The sequence below is a fragment of the Poromitra crassiceps genome (assembly GCF_964638095.1).
Source record: "Poromitra crassiceps genome assembly, chromosome: 27".
Classification (NCBI taxonomy): domain Eukaryota; kingdom Metazoa; phylum Chordata; class Actinopteri; order Beryciformes; family Melamphaidae; genus Poromitra; species Poromitra crassiceps.
Genome location: NC_139650.1, coordinates 797,570 through 821,036, shown reverse-complemented (window position 1 = coordinate 821,036; position 23,467 = coordinate 797,570). Strand labels below are relative to the sequence as shown.

Genomic DNA, 23,467 nt, shown 5'->3' with positions numbered 1-23,467 from the left:
GAACTTCACAGCGGCTACTCTACGGGTGTGGCTTCAAACGTGATCAATCTCAACCAGGGGGGAAATAATGCATAACGGCATTTACAGATTCAAATTAAATACACCAGAAACCGTTTGACAGCTTATGCGAAGCGGGTATGCCTGTGGGTTTCAGTAGACCTACTAGTTACTGGCACCAGGAGTCCGTCTGTTCGGTTTCAACAGCTGGGATACTTTTAGCTGAACTTCGTGGCCCGTTTTCGTGCGTCTAAACCTGTGCGGATGATACATGTAGGCTGAAGGATCTGCTCTCAATTTGTTAAAAAACCACTAAAAAGTTCCTAAAAGTTTTTGGTCCCCGGTGACAACTTCTCCATTCGCGTAGGAAACCACCACCGTTGCTGGCTTTATTGACTGGAGTCATTGACTGGACTGGACTCATAAACACTGGACTACAACGATCGAGTCTTTGGGATTATCTTTGAAATCGGCACTCTTCAGAAAGGGAAGTCGAGCCCGGGTCCTCACACACGGCTCCTGTGTGCCTTCAACACGTTTCTCTGGTGATTTGCTCCACTAAGCAGCAGTCCTGAAGCGCGCACTGGGAACCATGGGGTGTACAGTGAGTCAGGAAGATAAAGCCGCGGCGGAGAGGTCTAAAATGATTGATAAAAACCTGCGAGAGGACGGCGAGAAGGCGGCCAGAGAGGTCAAACTGCTGCTGCTGGGTGAGTAACGTTAGCCTGACCTGCCTCATATCTCTGTGTCATCATGATGACCACCTAACGTTAGCAGCAGCCCAAACAATGATGGGCTGTTGACGAGATCATGCAACTGACAGTCAGAGATGACTCGAAAGTACAGTGTGGAGTGGACTCCTGGACTTGGCCATGGTCAGGTTGTTTGGTTTTATGGTTTATTTATTTGTTGCTGCTTGCCTAAGCTGATAAGTAGCCTTCAGTAGCCAGCTAGATCATTCATGAGGAATAAGAAAGTAAACACATTGGATCAAAACTGTAAGTGTGACCAAGGATTAAGCGACAGTTGCCACTGCTGTTGCTTAATTAGACTGGTGATGTAATTAAGGTTACATAGCTAAATATCCAGGCCTACAGCACCATGATATCATAAGGAGTATTTCTGGCGTCACCAATTTTAGCGTTCAGAGACTTTTGCACCTTTTTGGGGATGTTTGACCCACAGCAGCACAACTCTTTCTGTCTTGTCTACTGTCTACTACTCTGTACTACATGTTTCCTCGCCCCCCTGCAGAGACAGTGCAGGAGGTGATGTCATAAGAAATGGCATGATGTATGAGTGTCCTGTGAACCTGAGCTCCCGCAGTGCTGCCTCTGCCCCGTGTCACACATAGCTCAAAAGCAGCATGTCAAAAGGGAATGACAGTCATCTGGCCACAGAGGCTTGTGCCGGGGGCAAAGGTCGAAAGGCAACGCCCCCCCCCCCCCCCCCCCCCCAAGGTCCAGCGCAGACAGACAGGCTCCCTGCCTGCCTGCCTGCCTGCCTGCCTGTGTGTATACTTGGCCTTCACTCTTGGCACTGCTTTGACAGAAACATGAGCGCTTTCATCGAGAACCCTCCGGAAATCTGGAGTCCAAAGAGGTCAGGTTCACTTCACGCTGCGCGCAAACCAACTACAACTAGCTAGCAAACATGGATACATGGCTCAAACAAACGTTTGGATTTACTTGTACAGCCACAGTGAGGGGGAACTATTGTCATGAAAAAACCAGCTCAACTCAAGGGGTGCATTATTATAATAACTGACGGAAAAGTTTGGGAACCGCCATCCTAGAGTCAGAGCAGCGTTCCCTAGTTGTGTTCGGGTCAGGCGGTTGTAAACACACTGTGATGCCCTACAGCTGATAAGCCGGTAAGTTCATAGAGAGCTCGACTTCACTCTTGTTGTTGTGACAGTAGTGGTCAGTTGGAGGCAGCCATTGGTTTGCAGTGGCTTCCTCCCACCAGGCCTGAACTGTGGGGTCAGACATGACGGTGTCTGCTTGATAATGAGTGGGTTGATGTTTGGACAGAGGGTGAACAGCTCTCACTGTTCCCAGCAATGAGTAGAGCACACACACACACACACACACACACACACACACACACACACACACACACACACACACACACACACACACACACACACACACACACACACACACACACACACACACACACAGCATAATAAGCATTGCTTAGTATGAGAGAGAAGGATCTTCTGGCTCCTCTTATCTTTAAGGCTGAACTCGGCGTTGGGCAATGATGTGTGTGAATGACTTCCTATGACTTCCTGTCTGTGTTCACTTTGTGGTTCCTCTGCTTGATTATTTCAACGTGATTCAGGAACTCCCTTCAATTGTTGCCGTCATCAAAAACACAGCTGTTTTTCAAGCACGTAATTCATTCACACATGTGACGACAACTAGTATCAGTACTTGGCATCACTACATTCTGTGGGGCTTACTATTACCGGTAATTCATTTTGGTATTTTTGATTTCCCTCCCTCCCTAAATAGAGTGATGTTAATTCTGTTTATTTGAGCTAGACATATTGAATGATCAGTGCCCCTAATGCAGTATGCAATGCGTTTGTCTTGTGGTGGTGAAGCACTAAAACATTGATTTGTTGTTTTCTTTCCTAGACAGAACATAGAGAATTCTACTTAAACAGACGGCGAGTGCTGCTGGTTGGTTGTGTGTTACTCTCTCCTGAGTCTTTGATGAGATGACTGGTTTCTAAGTTGTGCCCCTGCCTGGTTGGGACGCTAATGATATACTCTGCTCTGTACTCTAGCTTTCATATCAGTCATTACTGTCTGGTGCAGTCAGTGTGTGTGTGGGGGGGAGTGGAGAGGAATTACAGTCTGTATCTGAACTGAGTCTGCAGACGGTTGTGCTTCAAGACTTTTGTCATGCAACTAAAAAAAAAGGCTTCCATTCACTTGTGCAGTTTGAAAACATGCCGCGCGGCACCTGAAGGCAGCACTCTGATTAGAAACCGCTCTCGTTTTTGATGAGTGAAATTCAAGGACCATCAGAGAAGGTAAATGCATCAGATCTGTGTTGCAGTTGTGGACATCTTGGCTTCAGACTTCAAGATGATGATTTGAGTTTGACACATTCTTTCCTTAGTGTCTGGTAGTCTGCACTGTTTGTATTTTCCCCTCTTCTCTAAGGCACTAGTTGATGGTACGGTGATCCAGACTTCATTGAGTGTAGCGCTATTTTTTACTCATTCCTGAAAGATAGGATGCACTGAATAAGGTCTTGAAAGGGTCACAGTCTCTCGGCAGTGAAATCCTGAACTCTAGAGTGTTTGTCAGTCATGATCGAAGTGTGACATCCTCCTCAGAGAGGTGCTACCTCACGCCTCCAACACGTCCTTTCAGCCTCACACCTGCAGAAACAGCTGACAAAAGCCTCGCTGCTGCCTCCTAGGGCTGGGCTGGGTATCGCCACCGATTTCCCGATTCCATACGAATCCGATACGTAAGGTCCCGAATCGATTTCCGATTCGATATGATTCAATGTGGATATTGCAGGTGCAATACCAGCTTTGCTTGGATATGAACGAGATTCTCAAAGAACTAATGTTGTAAATTGTACAAGGAACCTTCTAAGCTGGTGCATTATTAAAAATACTCATGTTTACAGAGGCTTACCAGATCTCGTTGCGCTAAGAGCCAAACCACGCGAGTCTAATGGGGTTAAAGCTCCAAGCATCCACAGGAAAATTAATATTAAAATATCGATATTGGGATTTATGAATCGATATCAGTCCCTTCAAATGAATATAGATTCAATTATCAATTATCTTTTTTTTTTTTTTTTACCCAGGCCTAATTCCTCCACATGGCCTTAAAACCAAAGAGAAATGGATCCCGCCTGTCCGATAATAAACATGGCTTGTGGATTGTCCTCCCCCATCTCTCCTAAAGCGAACAGAAGAGACATGGAGAGGTGTTACATCATGGTTGAGCTGAAACAGGCCTGGCTGCTATACAGTAGGCAGTCTGGCAGATAGGAGGAGGAGGTGGTGAGGGATCTCTGAATCAGGGCCTTCCTTCAAACAAACAGCTGAGGAAGTTGAAACCACAAACAGTTTTGTCGAACATTGGCACCGTATATTTTACCTCCTGGTGTAAACAAGTGGATGTACGGTAATTCGATATTTCCATGGTAACCGTTTTTATCCAATTACAGAGTATCAGAACGAAGGGCCGTGCTAACGTTGTTGCTTCCCAGAGGAATCCATTAGTTAATGTAGCTTAAGCCCTTCATTAACAGGAAGCACCCATTGGTTCCTGACAGATTCTGCTCTTTGATTGATATTTAATCTCCTCCCCCTCTACAACTAAACCGGGATAGATTTTCTGCTGCTCACTTTATTTTCTCTATCCTTCAGTTTTTATAACCTCTTTTTCCCCAGATCAGCAGAAACGGAAAGTTCCTTTTGGCAGCTTGCTCTGCTTAACTGTGAGAACAGCAGCATTCTGCATAGTTCACTATGCGCACGCACGCACGCACGCACGCACGCACACACACACACACACACACACACACACACACACACACACACACACACACACACACACACACACACACACACACACTTTCCAGAGTAAATGTACATCAACACATTTGCTATGAGGTTTGACAAGTAATGCAGTTATGCAAATATGTTGGCATGAATGCACGCATGCTGCCCCCTGTGGGCACAGTAGACAAGGATGTCCACTTGTATTATGATATATAGACAAATGATATACCCTAAATACCCTAAATATTAACCTTTCATAATATGCAGGCTTGCAAATCTGTGCACAGCTACACATTGAAGGAGTGTGTGCTCCATATGTTAGAGTGTGATTGGGGAGAGGCGGGTCTTGGAGAATCCCCTCTTTGCTGCACAGCTGTCTGCTTGACGGGGGGGAAGAGGTGATTGATGGAGGAGAATAACGGACAGGTTTATTGGGCTGTAGCAGCTCCAGAAATGCTGATCGAATTCTCCGAGGAGACCGAAGCAACGCGGTCGATTTTCAGTTAAGTTGAAAAAAAGCTGAAGATATATCGTCTCAGTTATTTCATTTCCATTGGGGATGAAAGATGTGTTGTTCTTCTATGAAATGATAAACAAGCCATACACTGCTTTTCACATTTATTATAGGCTCAATTTATCACTAGCTTACTGCTCCACTATTATGGGCTTGGCCTGGATTTATACTGTAGGCTGCCTCCTCATGGACACTGCAGTGAAGGCCACTGTATGTAACAGTGTGACTGATACACTGTGTAGGCTGCCTCCTCCTCATGGACACTGCAGTGAAGGCCACTGTATGTAACAGTGTGACTGATACACTGTGTAGGCTGCCTCCTCATGGACACTGCAGTGAAGGCCACTGTATGTAACAGTGTGACTGATACACTGTTTTTGCCTGCAGCAGCTTTTAGTCATGGTGAACGCATAAAATGGTTATGGAAGGCGACAGCCCGCATTACATCACTCACGCCACTGGGGTGTGAAATGTGCCGTGAACATTTCAAAGCTACATGTGCTGTATACTGTTATCTCTGTGCAGAGGGGGTTTTAAAGAGAAGCCTGTGTGTAGCTTTAGCAGTGTCCCATTTTTTTTGATTATTATTTATTTGTTTCAGACAGTGGCCATTACTTGAACCAACATTCAGTCTTTTTTAACCACAGACAAAAGAGAAGACACATGACACAAACGCAGTCATTTTCTCTTCCTCTTTGACTCTCCTGCTCTGCAGAGCATGTGAGGCTTACATGCTCTGCTGAAGCGTTGCTTAGAAATGAGCCACATGGGCTTCTGTACTAGGGCCCACACATCATATTCCTGCATTTATTGGCTGATATCAGCTACCGCAGATACATTGCTATCGGCACATATATACTCCAATAATGCAGATTGGTGGTAATCAGGGTTTTCTACCAATTATCCAGAGAATTGATTACCGACTCCTTTCCAGCGGGCTACTTTCTAACAGTACACTACAGTATTTTTTACTTTTAATTAATATATGTGCAATTCCCCCAAATCGAATCATCAGACCGATCTATCTCCACACTTTGTTTTAGTCAAATAGATGGTGTGATTGCACTCGAGTTGTTCAAAAGTGCCCCGATATGTAATAATATGCAAATGCCAAATAAAAAGTTAATTATCAACACAATCAATCTAGACTGATGGGAAATAAAATACTAATATTAAGAGAGAAGTGGGAAATGGCAAATAACCACATCACTTATTATGTCCCCAGCAACCAAAATACATCCCATTTGCCTTTTCTTATCTGTTTTGCAAATTGGTCAGCCTCTCACAGACTGACAGTACAGTAACAGTAACAGTACTGTCACTGTACTGTCAGTCTGTACTGTCAGTCGGCCTCTCACTGACGGCACGGTGACAGACTGACAGTACAGTAACAGTACTGTCACTGTACCACACTGTCATCCACAGAAAGACTCAATCTCACTTGTTCTATACCAAGGTCATCATAACAACCAGACTGTACAATAAATATGATTCTTTCTCATACTTTTCTTACCTTCTTAATGTCCTAGGTTGTTGCCTCAGAGGCACTGTAGTGTCCAGCCAGTTCAGGACACAAAAGAAGAAAACTCTTATATGATGTAATTACTTACATACATACAGCATTGGTACTGGGATCAAGCTTATTATTAGTAGCTGCACCAGCCTCTGCAATGGCAAAGTGAGAGCCAGGGTCACTGTCAACACCTGAAGGGTGAGACGGCCACGTCTTTTTTTCTTTTAATCCCAGAAAAGTTAGCATGGCGGTCATAACAACAACGTTGTGAAATCAGAGCTTGTCCGTTCTTGTCACAAAGTGGAATTACCTGATCATGTTTATTTCATCCGACAGTAAGTCTCAGATCACCTGTGCCAAGGTCTCGCTTCAGTAGCCAAGGTCTTGCTTCAGTAGCCAAGGTCTTGCTTCAGTAGCCAAGGTCTTGCTTCAGTAGCCAAGGTCTTGCCTCAGTAGCCATCTGATAAACTACAGGCATCATGGAAGTAATGGCCGGTTATGCCTTCTTCTCTCAAGTGGGCTTTTAAAGGCTCACACACAGAAATAGAGGGCAAAAACAAAGGTTAACTAACCCACGCCTCCTGTTGGCTCTGAACTGTCATGTTTTGACTCGGTCATGCACCCCCCCCCCCCCCCCCCCCCTCTCAGAATTCAATTTTGTTCTGTCTATTTTCATTCCCAATGGCAAATAAAGGAGGCACTCGCCTGCAACGGGGTGAGATGTCAGTGAAACTCAGCAGATTAGATCTCTGTCACACACCTGCACTGCACACACACACCTGCACTGCACACACACACCTGCACTGCACACACACACACACACACACACCTGCACTGCACACACACACCTGCACTGCACACACACACCTGCACTGCACACACACACCTGCACTGCACACACACCTGCACTTTCCTCCTGTGGGTTCTTGAGGAACAAACAGTTAGGCTACCTTTTGATTTCTGCTAAATGCTTTGATCGGCTAACTTCTTCAGAGCCGGCCACAGCAGACTGGGTATTGATCAGAGGGAGGGGGGCGGGGCTTCTATCGACCAGCCCACTTTGTGAAAGGCCATCAGTCTAAGCAGAGTTGAGATGGAAACCTGAGCTAACTGTGATGGTATGGTGGTCAGAGTAGCAGACGGCTCTAGCCTCTGTCTGATCTTATTCTGCTATCAGGCTATTTGCCAGGTGGTGATTAACTGTTCTGCAAAAATGCTGCAGAGCCGTTTCTGCCCAGTTCCCTTCTTCCCATTTGTTCCTGTACCTCTCCAGTTTATACAGGGAGGATCGCCGGGAAAGCAAGAACAAAAAAAAGAGAGAATCTCCCAAGCGATTGTGTCTGTCCAAAAAACAAAAGCTGAAATCCTGGAAAAGCCCTGAGAAATTGCATCCTTGAATATTAGAATTCCGTTTTCATATCACAGAGCATGTGTTGTACAGTATGAAAGCGTTCACTTTTGGCTGCTCGCTCGCTGTGTGGACCAAACTGTCCTGTGTGGACCAAACAGTCCAGTCCAGAACGTGTCTCCAGTGGAGAAGTCTGAATATGAATAGAAGCATGTTTGATGGCTACATGAGGAGACACTTTGTATTGCCGGGCAGTGCGTGCGTGTGTGTGTGTGTGTGTGTGTGTGTGTGTGTGTGTGGTCAGCAGCGCTGCAGAGACATGGAGGTCCTCCCTCTCATTATAGCTGACTTTTAGTGAGTGTTTGGTGTAATTACAGTGGGCCGAAGTGATTATAAAGAGCTGGTTCCTCTGGAGAAAGTGAGTCAGAGACTGACCTGCTCCTCAGGTATAAACACACTGTATGCCTACCCCGTCATCTCATGAACCTCAGCTAGAAGGAGTTTGTGACCTACAGTATATTCTTAACGAGCAACACTGCCAATATTGGCCGCGTGTACCCGTTAACCCATTGATACCTGATGCAGCATTTGTGTGTGTATCCCTTTAAGACCCTTTTAAAGGGATACACACACAAATGAGGGATACACATGCAAATGCTGCATCAGCTGTCAATGGGTTAAAGTGATTTGTGAACGGCTGCCCTCTGCTTTCTGTGCCCGTGACCTTGTTGACTCAACGTCTGCAGCGCTGCTGTGCTGCCTAATTAACTGTGTGACGCATTGGACATCAGGTCTGTGTGCCGTCTGTGCAGCGTCCTGCAATTACAGGCAGAGAGAGAGAGAGCTGAAGATCAAGTCTGCTCCTGCAGACTGCGTGTCTCAATGTGAGTCCACAGGGACTCCGGCCAGCACTCTCCACTCTCCACGCTGACACTCACTTCTTCTCAGTCTCTGTCTGTCCACTTCGCTCAACTAGAGACTGAGAACTTTCTCCCAGCTCGTTGTGGAAACGGAGAGTAAAAACAGCTGCACCGCAGATAGGGATGGGGCCGATCCGATATCGGGTGCCGATATTGCCACTAATTCACGGATCGGAATCGGATTTTTTTTTTCTTTTCCCGTAATTTGCCCATGTATAATAGTATCCTTCTTTGCCTTGTATATTTTCTTAATTTTGTCTGCTTTTTGCAAGGTATATTTAAAAAAGAAATCTTTAATTGGCCAAATCTTTGCCTATACTGTATATTCAAGAAACATATTGGTATCGGCATAATATCGGTATCGGCAGATGTCCAAATTCAGGTATCGGAATCGGATCGGAAGTGAAAAAATGTGGATCGTTGCATCCCTAACCGCAGAACCAATCAGAAAGTCTTTAGGGCAGAACGGGCGGTGACATGAGGACATCGTGTGCTTGTAAATGACTAAAACTGAATCAAATGATGTAACGTTGCTCGGGACACATCCATTTTAGGTTAGTAGTAGCCGCTCATGCCGCCATTGAAGCTACTATTTTTGACAAGAAGTTCCCAGACAATTGGTAGGCGGAGATCTCCAAATTGTCTGGGAGCCAAGACTCCCAGGCAAATGTAGCCCTGCTGGGCTGAGCCCTCTGAGCACAACGCACAGTACATAATATCCCTCTGTTTCATAAGAGTACTAGAATAGCATCGCGTTGAATATTTTAGTGAAGGCCAGGCTGTCGGTATGAAGCCTTTTTAGTTGTTGTCGTCTCTTGAGCTTAGCGAGTGGTGACTGTTCAGACTGTGGCGCTGGCTGGGATAGCTGTGCTGTGCTGTGCTGTGCTGTGCTGGGCTGTGCTGTGCTGTGCTGGGCTGGGCTGTGCTGTGCTGTGTTGTGCTGTGCTGTGCTGTGTTGTGCTGTGCTGTGCTGTGTTGTGCTGTGCTGTGTTGTGCTGTGCTGTGCTGTGCTGTGCTGTGCTGTGCTGTGTTGTGCTGTGCTGTGTTGTGCTGTGCTGTGTTGTGCTGTGCTGTGCTGTGCTGTGCTGTGCTGTGCTGTGCTGTGTTGTGCTGTGCTGTGCTGTGTGTGTGTGTGTGTGTGTGTGTGTGTGTGTGTGTGTGCGCGTGCTGTGCTGTGCTGTGCTGTGTTGTGCTGTGTTGTGCTGTGCTGTGCTGTGCTGTGTGTGTGTGTGTGTGTGTGTGTGTGTGTGTGTGTGTGTGTGTGTGTGTGTGCTGTGCTGTGCTGTGCTGTGCTGTGTTGTGCTGTGCTGTGCTGTGCTGTGCTGTGCTGTGCTGTGCTGTGCTGTGTGTGTGTGTGTGTGTGTGTGTGTGTGTGTGTGTGTGTGTGTGTGTGTGTGTGTGCTGTGCTGTGCTGTGCTGTGCTGTGCTGTGCTGTGCTGTCCTGTGCTGTCCTGTGCTGTGCTGTGCTGTGCTGTGCTGTGTGTGTGTGTGTGTGTGTGTGTGTGTGTGTGTGTGTGTGTGTGTGTGTGTGTGCTGTGCTGTGCTGTGCTGTGCTGTGGTGTGTGTGTGTGTGTGTGTGTGTGTGTGTGTGTGTGTGTGTGTGTGTGTGTGTGTGTGTGTGTGTGTGTGTGTGTGTGTGTCTGTGTTGTGCTGTGCTGTGCTGTGCTGTGCTGTGCTGTGTTGTGCTGTGCTGTGCTGTGCTGTGCTGTGCTGTGTTGTGCTGTGCTGTGCTGTGCTGTGCTGTGCTGTGCTGTGCTGTGCTGTGCTGTGTGTGTGTGTGTGTGTGTGTGTGTGTGTGTGTGTGTGTGTGTGTGTGTGTGTGTGTGTGTGTGTGTGTGTGCTGTGCTGTGCTGTGCTGTGCTGTGCTGTGTTCACACCGGGGTGTCAGGAGGTGGGATGTGTGAGATGGGGGGCGGGGCCAGATCACATGGCTTATTGGGCTCTGGCCTTTACCCCCGATAATCTGTGTAGGAGGGGGAAGTAGGCCTCCAGATGCTGCAGCATGTAGGCCTAGTACACACTGCCGTGCGTGCAACAGAGACAGACACAGTCAGGGGCTGTTGAGTAATTGCAAAACTGTGCAAACTGTGTGTGAGTGAGACTGAAGGAAGAAGTTCAGGTGACGAGTCAAGAAGAAACCATTATTCTTGATGCTCCTGTGCGTCAGTGAGTCAGTCTCAGTGCACTGAGCGTTTGGAGCGTTTCCGCTAGGAGAAAACGGGGCCAGTCAACGTGTCCGGAACGTGCCTGGACAATTGGAATAAATTCCTATCAAATATTAGATCTGTGTTTATTGAGCTTAAAAAACAGTTGATACTGCAGGCTATATAGCCTAGAATCTCCATATTGCCATAAATTCCCTGGGCCAACCATGCGTCTATAGATCGGTCAATCAAACGGAATGAAATGCAAGCTTCAGGGTTAATTAATTTCTCCGTGAAGCGCAGCGTCGACTTTGATACACGTAGCCTATTCAAAGAACACTGGCAAGGCCTTTCAGTCCTCAGATGAAGGCTACAGGTAACTAACAATAATTGCCTTTTCTTTCCATTTAAAAGTTAAGCAAATATTCCCAGCTGCGCTTGTGAAGTTTAATTAACCTATTGTCCGCGTGTCAATCAGCTGTAGTCTGCTTTTAATAACATAATTGTCGCCATTGACAATAACGTTAGACCCGCCCGGTTTCTGAAAATACTTTATAGGGTGGTTTGATTCACGGTTCATCTCTCTCTTTCTCTCTCTGCATGCCAATATGCAGGCGCGGTAAAGACACACACTCCACCTTTTGAGAGCTGCTGCTCGTGCATCCTAATTGTGAATTAGGCTATGTTTTGTTGTTTCGTTCATAATACAATAGCCTACACTATAACCCACACATAAAAAAATATTCATTGAGGCTATTTAATGGGAGGAGCTATGTGTGGAAATGTAATTTGAGCCTTATTTTAATACAACTCAAATTGTGCTGAGAGGGGATTATTTTCACTGGACCGGCAGATTTTAATTTGTCTGACTTTGATTCATTATAACGGTTAAAAAGGCCCCTGCTTTTATTCCATCGTCCCTCCATCTTGTGGCCCCGGGGCAGCAAGATGAAACCTGTGTGTTGTGGTTTGGGCCCCAACACGACCCTGCAGCAAGATCCACTGACCGCTCCCTAAAAGCCAGCTTATTTCGCCCCCGGGGCCTGGAAAGGAGAACCATTCACTCCCCAAGTTCATGACCCGCATAGCAACACCAGAAAATGTCAAAGTTCCCCTCATCAGATTTGTTTACATTCTCCAGTGTCTTTTGGGAGCGGGGGGGGATGGGAGCTTGCTTTGTCTGTCCATGTCATTAAACACACGTACTGTAAACCATTACCCCTCCCTCCCTCCCTCCCTCCCTCCCTCCCTCCCTCCCTCCCTCCCTCCCTCCGTCAATCCATTTCCTTCCTCTTACAGGAAATGAGCTCACCTCACTCCCCCTCCTCTTCATTGGGTTCTGCTGTGGCATTGGAAGGTTCAGTGCTCCTGGGTTCTCCTGGGGCCCAAATGCACTCTCAGCCTCATGCCTGTGTACAGTACAAGTAGAACTCAGTCAAAGTGCTGACCAGCGGCGGCGCTGGAAGAAGTTGGTCCCCCACCCGGGCGCTCCTGGCCAGCCAGAGGAGGACGAGCCAGGATGAGGAAAACGCAGAGGGCCAATGCCACTGCGCCTCTGTGTGTAAACTGTGTATAATGTGTATTGTGCATACATTGGTGCATTGTGGGAAATAAAAACGGGGTTGTCTGTCCTGTACCTGTAAAAAAAGAAGAAGAAGAAGAAATCAGTCAAAGTGTATAGTCTGTCAAATGTCAGACTGTCACCCCGCTGTAAGAAAAGATCTCTACTGTAGTTTTCTATTATTAAAGCCACAACTCCTGGGGACGTCCTGCCCTCATGACCTCCCTCTAGAGGCGAGAGAGGGGCTCTGGAGCACTTGGGGGTGTGGTGTTCCACGGGATGGGGATGAAGGAGAGGACGAATGTCGTGTGGGACACAAAAGAATAATCATTGTTGAAAAAGCTCACGACCCACAAGGAAAAAAAGAGAGGATTAGAGAGCGGGGGGGGCGGGCTTCAATTCATACTTAACCAATGGAAAGAGACCGAGCAGGACTGTATGATCAGCAGGTTAGCTTTGTTAGCTACAGCTAGCACAGCTGCTTTCGTTGGCAACACGGCTCGTGTTTGATCAATTCATTGTGTCTTCATCGTTCCTCTAGGTTCCTCTAGTACAGTTGCTACTAGAGGACTTCAGTGTGAATTATGTTCTGAGTGGCAGAGAGACATCTTGGCAGGCAAAATAATTTGTATAAAGAAAAGAAAAGAAAAAGTCTGTCAGTTTCAAATGAGAGCAGAAGTGAGCTACATCAGAGATGTCATCTCACTTGGTGAGTGACACAGGTGGTGTGACTAGACTCTGTATGTACTCTGTAGCTGTGTGACTGTGACTAGACTCTGTATGTACTCTGTAGCTGTGTGACTGTGACTAGACTCTGTATGTACTCTGTAGCTGTGTGACTGTGACTAGACTCTGTATATACTCTGTAGCTGTGTGACTGTGACTAGACTCTGTATGTACTCTGTAGCTGTGTGACTGTGACTAGACTCTGTATGTACTCTGTAGCTGTGTGACTGTGACTAGACTCTGTATGTACTCTGTAGCTGTGTGACTGTGACTAGACTCTGTATGTACTCTGTAGCTGTGTGACTGTGACTAGACTCTGTATGTACTCTGTAGCTGTGTGACTGTGACTAGACTCTGTATGTACTCTGTAGCTGTGTGACTGTGACTAGACTCTGTATGTACTCTGTAGCTGTGTGACTGTGACTAGACTCTGTATGTACTCTGTAGCTGTGTGACTGTGACTAGACTCTGTATATACTCTGTAGCTGTGTGACTGTGACTAGACTCTGTATGTACTCTGTAGCTGTGTGACTGTGACTAGACTCTGTATGTACTCTGTAGCTGTGTGACTGTGACTAGACTCTGTATGTACTCTGTAGCTGTGTGACTGTGACTAGACTCTGTATGTACTCTGTAGCTGTGTGACTGTGACTAGACTCTGTATGTACTCTGTAGCTGTGTGACTGTGACTAGACTCTGTATGTACTCTGTAGCTGTGTGACTGTGACTAGACTCTGTATGTACTCTGTAGCTGTGAGACTGTGACTAGACTCTGTATGTACTCTGTAGCTGTGTGACTGTAGACTCTGTATGTACTCTGTAGCTGTGTGACTGTAGACTCTGTATGTACTCTGTAGCTGTGTGACTGTGACTAGACTCTGTATGTACTCTGTAGCTGTGAGACTGTGACTAGACTCTGTATGTACTCTGTAGCTGTGTGACTGTGACTAGACTCTGTATGTACTCTGTAGCTGTGAGACTGTGACTAGACTCTGTATGTACTCTGTAGCTGTGTGACTGTGACTAGACTCTGTATATACTCTGTAGCTGTGTGACTGTGACTAGACTCTGTATGTACTCTGTAGCTGTGTGACTGTGACTAGACTCTGTATGTACTCTGTAGCTGTGTGACTGTGACTAGACTCTGTATGTACTCTGTAGCTGTGTGACTAGACTCTGTATGTACTCTGTAGCTGTGTGACTGTGACTAGACTCTGTATGTACTCTGTAGCTGTGTGACTGTGACTAGACTCTGTATGTACTCTGTAGCTGTGTGACTGTGACTAGACTCTGTATGTACTCTGTAGCTGTGTGACTGTGACTAGACTCTGTATGTACTCTGTAGCTGTGTGACTGTGACTAGACTCTGTATGTACTCTGTAGCTGTGAGACTGTGACTAGACTCTGTATGTACTCTGTAGCTGTGTGACTGTGACTAGACTCTGTATGTACTCTGTAGCTGTGTGACTGTGACTAGACTCTGTATATACTCTGTAGCTGTGTGACTGTGACTAGACTCTGTATATACTCTGTAGCTGTGTGACTGTGACTAGACTCTGTATGTACTCTGTAGCTGTGTGACTGTGACTAGACTCTGTATATACTCTGTAGCTGTGTGACTGTGACTAGACTCTGTATGTACTCTGTAGCTGTGTGACTGTGACTAGACTCTGTATGTACTCTGTAGCTGTGTGACTGTGACTAGACTCTGTATGTACTCTGTAGCTGTGTGACTGTGACTAGACTCTGTATGTACTCTGTAGCTGTGTGACTGTGACTAGACTCTGTATGTACTCTGTAGCTGTGTGACTGTGACTAGACTCTGTATGTACTCTGTAGCTGTGTGACTGTGACTAGACTCTGTATGTACTCTGTAGCTGTGTGACTGTGTCAGATGGAGGTGTGGGGAAGCACAGACAGGACAGAGGAGGTGTGACTCCTGGAGGAGCAAAGTGACAGTGTTTCCTACAGAATTCAAATCTACTTCTGGTGGTTGGGGGGGGGGGGGGGGGTCAGTGCCTTGCCTGATTTTCGCTAATATCAAGTATCGTGATATTTGCCACAACTTTTTTCACAATATCGGATATAATTTTTGCCTGCTGCCAAGTCCGACCCGCATTTCACTGCTTTGCTTACTGTACATTGCATACAATACAACTTTGAACTGTTGTTATTTTAGTGGCAGCGCAGCATCGTGGAGCTTTTATTTTGAAATGAAAATGTAAATGGGGGACGTCAAGGAAGTGAACAGCATATCAACCTCTCATTCCTTTATTCATACTATTAATACTGATAATCATAATATGTAATGTATACCCAAAGCATATATTTGTCTTTCAAGTTTACATATAATATACCTGGGCGGCTGTTAATATGCCTGGGCGAACCGCCCAGGTAAAGTCTATATGTGTGGGAAAGACGGGGCTTCATGTACTTTCCTTGGTCTGCTCCACTGCCCTCAGTACCAGCCTTTCCTCTGAAAACTGGCCCAGAATCAGATTTACTTATGAGTTAAGCCCAAAGGAAACTTTGTACCTCAGTTGGCTCTCTCACACTATTGCTTATGAGCTGCTGGCTTCTGTCGCTGTTAGCTTTGTGCAGAGCGTTGTGTGCTGTAGTGAAAGTGTATCCAGAGGCCAGCCAAGCCCCAAACATAAGTGCACAGCAGGCAGCTACCTGTGAAGGTGATAGATGTTGGAGGGGGTAGCTGAGGTGTCACAGCGGATGAGGCATGTCTTGTCCCCAGGGGGCCCAAGGTGGCAGTGTTGTGACAGCTGCTCTGCCAACACTGTAATTGAACGGTCAATTTGTTTCAGTGGGATTGGCTTTCGTCTGCTCTCCAGCATCTGACATCTGGCCAAATACGATCCGTAAGAGCCGTGGCATTCTGTACTCTCGCTTTCAACCAGTGTTACTCACAACTTTACGTTACTTCTTGTAAATTAATAACAACAACTAGGGGTGTCACGATACACTCAGTTCACGATACGATACGTATCACGATACTGGGTTCACGATAACGATACGATACGATTTTAACAATATTTTTTTAAACTTGAATAATGACAATATATGACTGGAAAAGTAGTATTTTATTTGAAATGCACAAATACAAAACATGCTGTTGTGGGAAATTGTTATTACAATAACAACTAGAAAAAACATGAGATTGGAGATAAGGCTTATCTTGAAATAGAATGAGTTACACCGTCACTTAGATTTACTTTGAACTAAAAGGTTTCTCAGCAGTATAAATTCTCATTATGCATCTTCAGTTTTTCTTCAAACTCAAACAACAAGACTTTTCTTAGTCTATTTTTTATGCATCTTCAGTTTTTCCTGTCAAGTAAACAGTTTTGCCAGAAACTCAATTGAATGGTTTCTCTCCTGTATAACTTCTCATGTGTCTCTTCAGAGACTTGTTCAACTGAACTACTTTCCACACATTGAACTTCAACAAACAAAGACGTTTCTTTGTCTACTTTTGGAAAAATTTTTTTTTTTTTTTTTTTTTTTTTTTTTTTTTTTTTCACGATATGAGATTTTATCTCAACGATACATATCGTGACGTTTTACTATCGCGAAATTTCGTGGGACGATATATTGTGACACCCCTAACAACAACTAAATGTCCTCTTAAAGCCGCCCTCCAGTCAGTTTTCAGCCTGTGTAAATCCTGGGTGTACGGTGGAAACGCAAAGCTGCGCGCGCCGTAATAAACTACGTCACCAGTCATTATTTGCGCCAAGGATTGTCTATTGGTAAGAACCGAAGGCTTATACCTTGTTCCACTGCAACATCATGGCTGGAGCACTGTTGTCCACAAAGGATAAGAGCCTCGCTCCTGCCTTCAATATACGATCTTTGTCTCCTTTCCAGGCAGTAGACCGGAAACAGTATGGCTGCCTCTATCTCTGCAAAATGTTTGTCTAGAAGCCACAATATTCTTATAAATATCAGCAACCAGCCAACAGATATCAAAGCTGGTGGGCTTATATAGAAAAGATATGGATAGAGCGTGACTTGAACTGGTTAAAAGTGACTATCGCAGCGTTTTGAGCGTGGTGAACACTTACTTAGCAAACGTAGGCTAACACCAAGCTAACGGCAGCTGGTATACTGTAGTATTAAATATTGTATTTGTCTATGACACGTCATCATTAGACAACATGACGTCAGTACCCCGTTTTTAGTGCGAGACAATTTTTATGACTTTGAGCCCAAATTAAGGTTATTTGTCAACAAAATACAGAACACTTTTGCTAATTAGCAGAGCAGGGAAAAACAGCTACACATGAAATATCTTAAAAATGACAAAACTGACTGGAGGGCGGCTTTAATTTCTTTAAATTAAAATTAAAATGATCTTGTGTTCAGTTTATTAACTCAGCAGGTGTAACTTACGTGCCATTTGTGTCTTTTTCAGACCCACACAAACCAGGCTGTTGTTGTTGTTTCTGTGGAGCTTTATGTTCTCTGCTGCTCAGAACTCATTGCCTTAGCTGCACCTCCTGCCAAAATAACCCCATCAATATTAATGCCACCAAAAGGATCAAATAGGTACTGCAGTCTGCAAAGTCCATTTAGGGCAAGGAATTAGATTTGGCCGCACTGTAAGGAAATATAGGATTTCCTTTTGAGAAATTACTCGGTACATGATCAAACCAGTGTTCACCGTCCAAAAGTAATCAGAGCCCCCTTCTGTTCTTCAAATTAAGATTGTCTCTGGATACCAAGTCATTTCATGGTTATCGAGTAAGAATAGCACATATGGAGAAGAAATTGAGATCTGAACCACTCTTTGTTAACATTTCTTTGTGCAGGGCTTTTATTACACGCAGTAAAATAAACGATTCGCCTGTTTCCCAGAGCAAATTGGTTACACGCTAAACCTGAGATGTTGCTTTTCGGTCTTTTGCTGTTCAGTTCATATAATACCTGCCCCTCCCCCCCATCTCTCTCTCTCTCCCGCTCTCTCTCTCTCTCTCTCTCTCTCCCTCTCTCTCTCTCTCTCTCTCTCTCTCTCTCCCGATCTCTCTCTCCCGCTCTCTCTCTCTCTGTCACCAGTTCTGATTGAGATGGTTGCTGTGCTCAGTGTGCTGCCTGCAGATGGTTTTGTTGTCATTTCCTGTTTCAGCCCCGTCATCTGTCACTTCCTCTTTCAGCCCGGCTGCAGATGCAAAAGAGAAGTAGATGTTAGTCCTTTGTGTTGGGCTCGGCACGAGGAAACCAACCAGCACAGCACAGCCATCCTGTGTCAGTCACCTGGCTCTGGGCTTCACACTTTAAACACGCGACAGTAAAGCACAAGTCTGTCACAAGTTTGTCAGAACTTTTTTTTTTTTTTTGCATCACACAACATAGGGCAGAACCATGTGTTACAGGGTTTATTACAGGGTTATTATAGTTATTTATAGGGCTACAGGGTTTATTACAGGGTTATTACAGTGTTACAGGGTTTATTGCAGGGTTATTACAGTTACTACAGTGTTACAGGGTTATTAGTTTCTTATAGGGTTACAGGGTTTATTACAGGGTTACTACAGTGTTACAGGGTTATTAGTTTCTTATAGGGTTACAGGGTTTATTACAGGGTTATTACAGTTATTTATAGGGTTACGGGGTTTATTACAGGGTTATTACAGTTATTTATAGGGTTACAGGGGTTATTACAGGGTTATTAGTTATTTGTAGGGTTACAGGGTTTATTACAGGGTTATTACAGTTATTTATAGGGTTACAGGGTTTATTACAGGGTTATTACAGTTATTTATAGGGTTACAGGGTTTATTACAGGGTTATTACAGTTATTTATAGGGTTACAGGGTTTATTACAGGGTTATTACAGTTATTTATAGGGTTACAGCCAGGGTTTATTACAGGGTTATTACAGTTACTTATAGGGTTACAGGGGTTATTACAGGGTTATTACAGTTACTTATAGGGTTACAGGGTTACAGCTTATTCTTTGTCATAGCAGAGATTCCAGGCTGTCCACATGTCATAACGCAGCTGAAGTGTGTGCAGAATATGACGGATGGTCTGCACGCCACGTGATTGGCCAGCAGAATGCCGCTGTGTGAATCCGGTGTGAGCTGTGTTACTCTGGGGTTTTTACACTCATAACTCATCTTCTCAGTCATAACTCATACTGTACCCACTGTTGTTGTTGTCTGAACGCACCCCGGCCCCGCGGGCTGTTAACCATGTTGGAAAGAATGAAGGACCAGAACGTTGTTGTACTTTGCTGTGTTGTTTTGTTTTCCACCCCATAAAAACAACTCAAGCAGCAGGGCACTGAAGAAATGTGGACAAAACCCACTTCTCTCGCTCTCCTCTCCCTCTCTATCTCGCTCACTCTCGCTCACTCTCGCTCTCGCTCTCTCTCTTTCGCTATCCCTGGCAAGTACCAGGCAGGGGTGTTTGTTCATAACTTTTTGTTGTTGTTGCAATTTTACAAGAATAAATACGGCCCGGTGGCTCAGTGAAGGTAAAGTCCCACTGATTGTCACACACCTGAGTGTGCGAAATTTGTTCTCCGCATTTGACCCATCCCCTGGGGGAGCAGTGAGCGAATCATATGGTGATCTAACCCCCCAATTCCAACCCTTTGATGCTGAGTGCCAAGCAGGGAGGCAAATGGGTCCCATTTTTATAGTCTTTGGTATGACTCGGCCGGGGATCGAACTCACAACCTCCCAGTCTCAGGGCGGACACTCAACCCACAAGGCCACTGAGCTGGTTAAAGTGGTTAGCGCTGCTGCCTCACAGCAAGAAGGGCCCGGGTTCGAACCCCGGTCCATCCCAAGTCCTTTCTGTGTGGAGTTTGCATGTTCTTCCCATGTTCGTGTGGGTTTCCTACGTGTGCTCCGGTTTCCTCCCACCATCAAAGACATGTATGTTAGGGTTAATACCAGAGTGCGAATTAGGGGGAGGGGGCTAAGGGGAGCTTGGCTCCCCTGAAAAGGACATGGGCTCCCCTGAAATAATAATTTGAGACATTGAGGGGGAGCCCTAAAACTAAACTATATAAAAATAGGGGTGTTTCACCAAAATCACCTACCACATCAATACTCGTGTTGGTTATACTTTTGCACTTAGTTTAGATAAATATAGTCTTTTTTTGTAGTATGCTATTGCTATCTCTTTTTGGTGTTCCACTTTTTAGGCGTAGTAGGCTACGGCACGACAAGTGTAATTTGGCCAGCTCGGAGGACGGATGGTTTTGGTGAAAATCAGGTTGTAGCTTGTTGTTTACCAAAGAGGCCTCCTTTGTGCTTTACCAACGTTTCACTTATGAGTTATTGATCCGGGAAGTCCTAATCTGTCAATATATTTCCAACTACCGAACTCAATCACACTCGGCTTTTCCGCAATCAGCCACGTTAATCCCTCTCATCATGAGTGGCACCGTATCCCTCTCGTTGTTCATTCATTCTTAAAGAGGTGAAGCCACAGATGGACTGGACAGCCCATGGAGGATGTAAACGGCAGGCTAGTAGATTGTTTTTCACATTTTCTTTAACCTGGCAATTGGCCGTGCTGCCTTCACTGCATGCACGTGCATGTAGGGTCTCTCTGCTGTTTGGCAGCAGTGTTTTGAAAGGGGAGCAAATGGATAAATTTCTTTTTTTTTTTGTTTGTTTTTTTACATACCAGGTTTTACATGTTGCCAAATACAATTTGATTGCCTGTATCTCATAATAGACAGGACAGGCAGTGATTGAGAAAAGGAGCAAGGTCTCTTGTGATTGGTTAGGGAAAAGGAAATCCCCCTCGAGGAATCCATTCATAGAAATAAATAGGTTAAACAGAGGGCAATCTCAGACTAGAAGATGGGAATGTAGGAGTGTAATGATGAGTTGACAATTCATTCTGATATCAGGCTACAAGAAAGCTAGTGGAAATGGAATCACATGGGATTATTTCTACGTCGGTGTATTTCAAATCAATTGAAATGTAGCCTGATAATCATTTCATTTGGAACGCTGTCTGACTTTCTCGCTGACACACACGCACGCACACACACACACACACACACACACACACACACACACACACACACACACACACACACACACACACACACACACACGCACGCACACACTAGGGTTGGGCAATCGTTTCTATTTTCATATCGTCCAATGGTGGTTACTCAAGATCACAGATAGGAGATCCAATCGCCATTGGCTGTTTTTGTTTGTTTAATAATAATGAGACCATAAAAAAACAATTGATCATAATATTATTGAATATAGCCTGCAGAAGAACGTAGATTATGCAAGAGAAAAGATGATCAGAGACACCGACCGTGCGTTGCCACCTCTTGCTCTCCATGACTTTTTTGTCCCTGATGTCTTCTTTTTCATTTTCATTTTGGATGACTTCACACCGGCTGTAAGGTCAATGTAACCCAGAGTTTAGGCTTTGCACTCTTCATACAAAGTAAGAACACGGAGGCTGGAGTCAAGTTGGAAGTAACGAAATGTCATCAGATTTATTCACAGGTGTGTGGATGGATGCAGTGACGGCTGCAGAGGCACAGAGATCCGGAGACAGTAGTTGGGTTTCCATCCAAGTGCATCGCAAATTTGAACCGAACTTTCAGAAAATCGGCTAAAGAAAATGCTAAATTATGCACATTTTTTCCATCCACTATTATGCAGATATTAGGAGTTAGTGCGCAGTCAGTTGTGCTGTCGACCGAGCTGTTAAAAATCTATGACAAGTTTTTTGATTATCCACAATGCTACGCCATGAAATGGATTACCAGGCGCCACTCTTCATTTTGGCATACCTAATTAGCATACCTAATCGGAGTCAGTTACTGTATTCCTGTTTTCTTCCAAAACACACAGCGGCGGGCGCTCTCGAAACCTTCTAATTGGCTCAATGCCTTCCTTATTTACCTTACAAGTGTATTGTGATGCCGGCCAGCATGTGGAGTGCATGCTATAGCCTACCTATTCATTATAACACGCCTTTCACATTCAGGGTGTCACTTTTGGCAGTAAGCAAGGCTACATGAAAGTGTGCAGAAAATTTTATGATATTAAATTTGTTAGAATTGCCTAAATATCAGTGGAGGAAACACCAATTGGCGATCATCCCTTCAATTTGGCGATTCCATCATCAATCGGAAACACCCCTACCACACGCACGCACGCAAGTGCACACACACACACACACTCACACACACACACACACACACACACACACACACACACACACACACACACACACACACACACACACACACACACACTCTCTAAAAAGTGATTCAGATTAAACTTGATTCAGATTAAGAAGGAAGGCAGACAGAAAAGCACTACCTGAGTTCTGCTGTGTGGGGAAGTGGGAAGAAAAAGAAAAGGCTGACTCAGCGCCTGCCTCTCAATCGACAGGGATTGTGTGTGTGTGTGTGTGTGTGTGTGTGTGTGTGTGTGTGTGTGTGTGTGTGTGTGTGTGTGTGTGTGTGTGTGTGTGTGTGTGTGTGTGTGTGTGTGTGTGTGTGTGTGTGTGTGTGTGTGTCCTGCCAGGAAGGTTTGAATCAGACCTGCTGGCTACCAGGGGCCTGCTGGCAACATTGCTGCTGCAATGTGTGATATTATGAGTCCCAGGACTTCCTCACAACACATCTTGTAAAAGTTTTTTGATTGCATAAGTGTGTGCCTGCGTGTTCATACAGTATTCGTGTGTGTGTGTGTGTGTGTGTGTGTGTGTGTGTGTGTTTGTGTGTGTGTTTGCGCGCGTGTGCGTGTGCGTGTGTGTGTGTGTGTGTGTGTGTGTGTGACTGTGTGTGTGTGTGTGTGTGTTTGGTTACTTGGGAAGAAGAGCACCTTGGAGTGGTCATGCTAAATGTTAGCAATGAAACTACCGTAATGCACTCATGGTTTTTGAGAAGCTCCCAGGGGAAAGTCTTAAGGTCAGGGGAAGCTTAAGGTCGGTTTCATTGAAATGGCCTCATCAATAATTTTGCACGTTGTTTGAAACGGACAGATATGTGTATTTTCAACCCCCAACTCCCCCGCTGCACAGTAGATTATCATTTGACTGGGATTATGACGGCCTGATATAAGCATAGATCACTTTTTTGCATGAACAATTAAGAGATGGAATAAAAAGAATCAAACTAAAATAAAAGAAGAATAAAAAGAAAAGTGTGACAGTGTTCTCAAGGAAGCCCTACTACTGTACTAGG

At 45.1% G+C, this 23,467-nt stretch overlaps 1 protein-coding gene across 1 annotated transcript in view; it reads left to right on the top strand.

Moving 5' to 3' along the window:
- LOC310799243 (guanine nucleotide-binding protein G(i) subunit alpha-2) overlaps positions 1-23,467 on the top strand; it is a 112,706-nt gene continuing 89,239 nt past the window's right edge. The window contains exon 1 of the mRNA XM_083661814.1: positions 1-707. Within this exon, the coding sequence (XP_083517940.1) occupies positions 590-707 (118 nt within the window). The 5' untranslated portion in view covers positions 1-589. The remainder of the gene's footprint in view (positions 708-23,467) is intronic.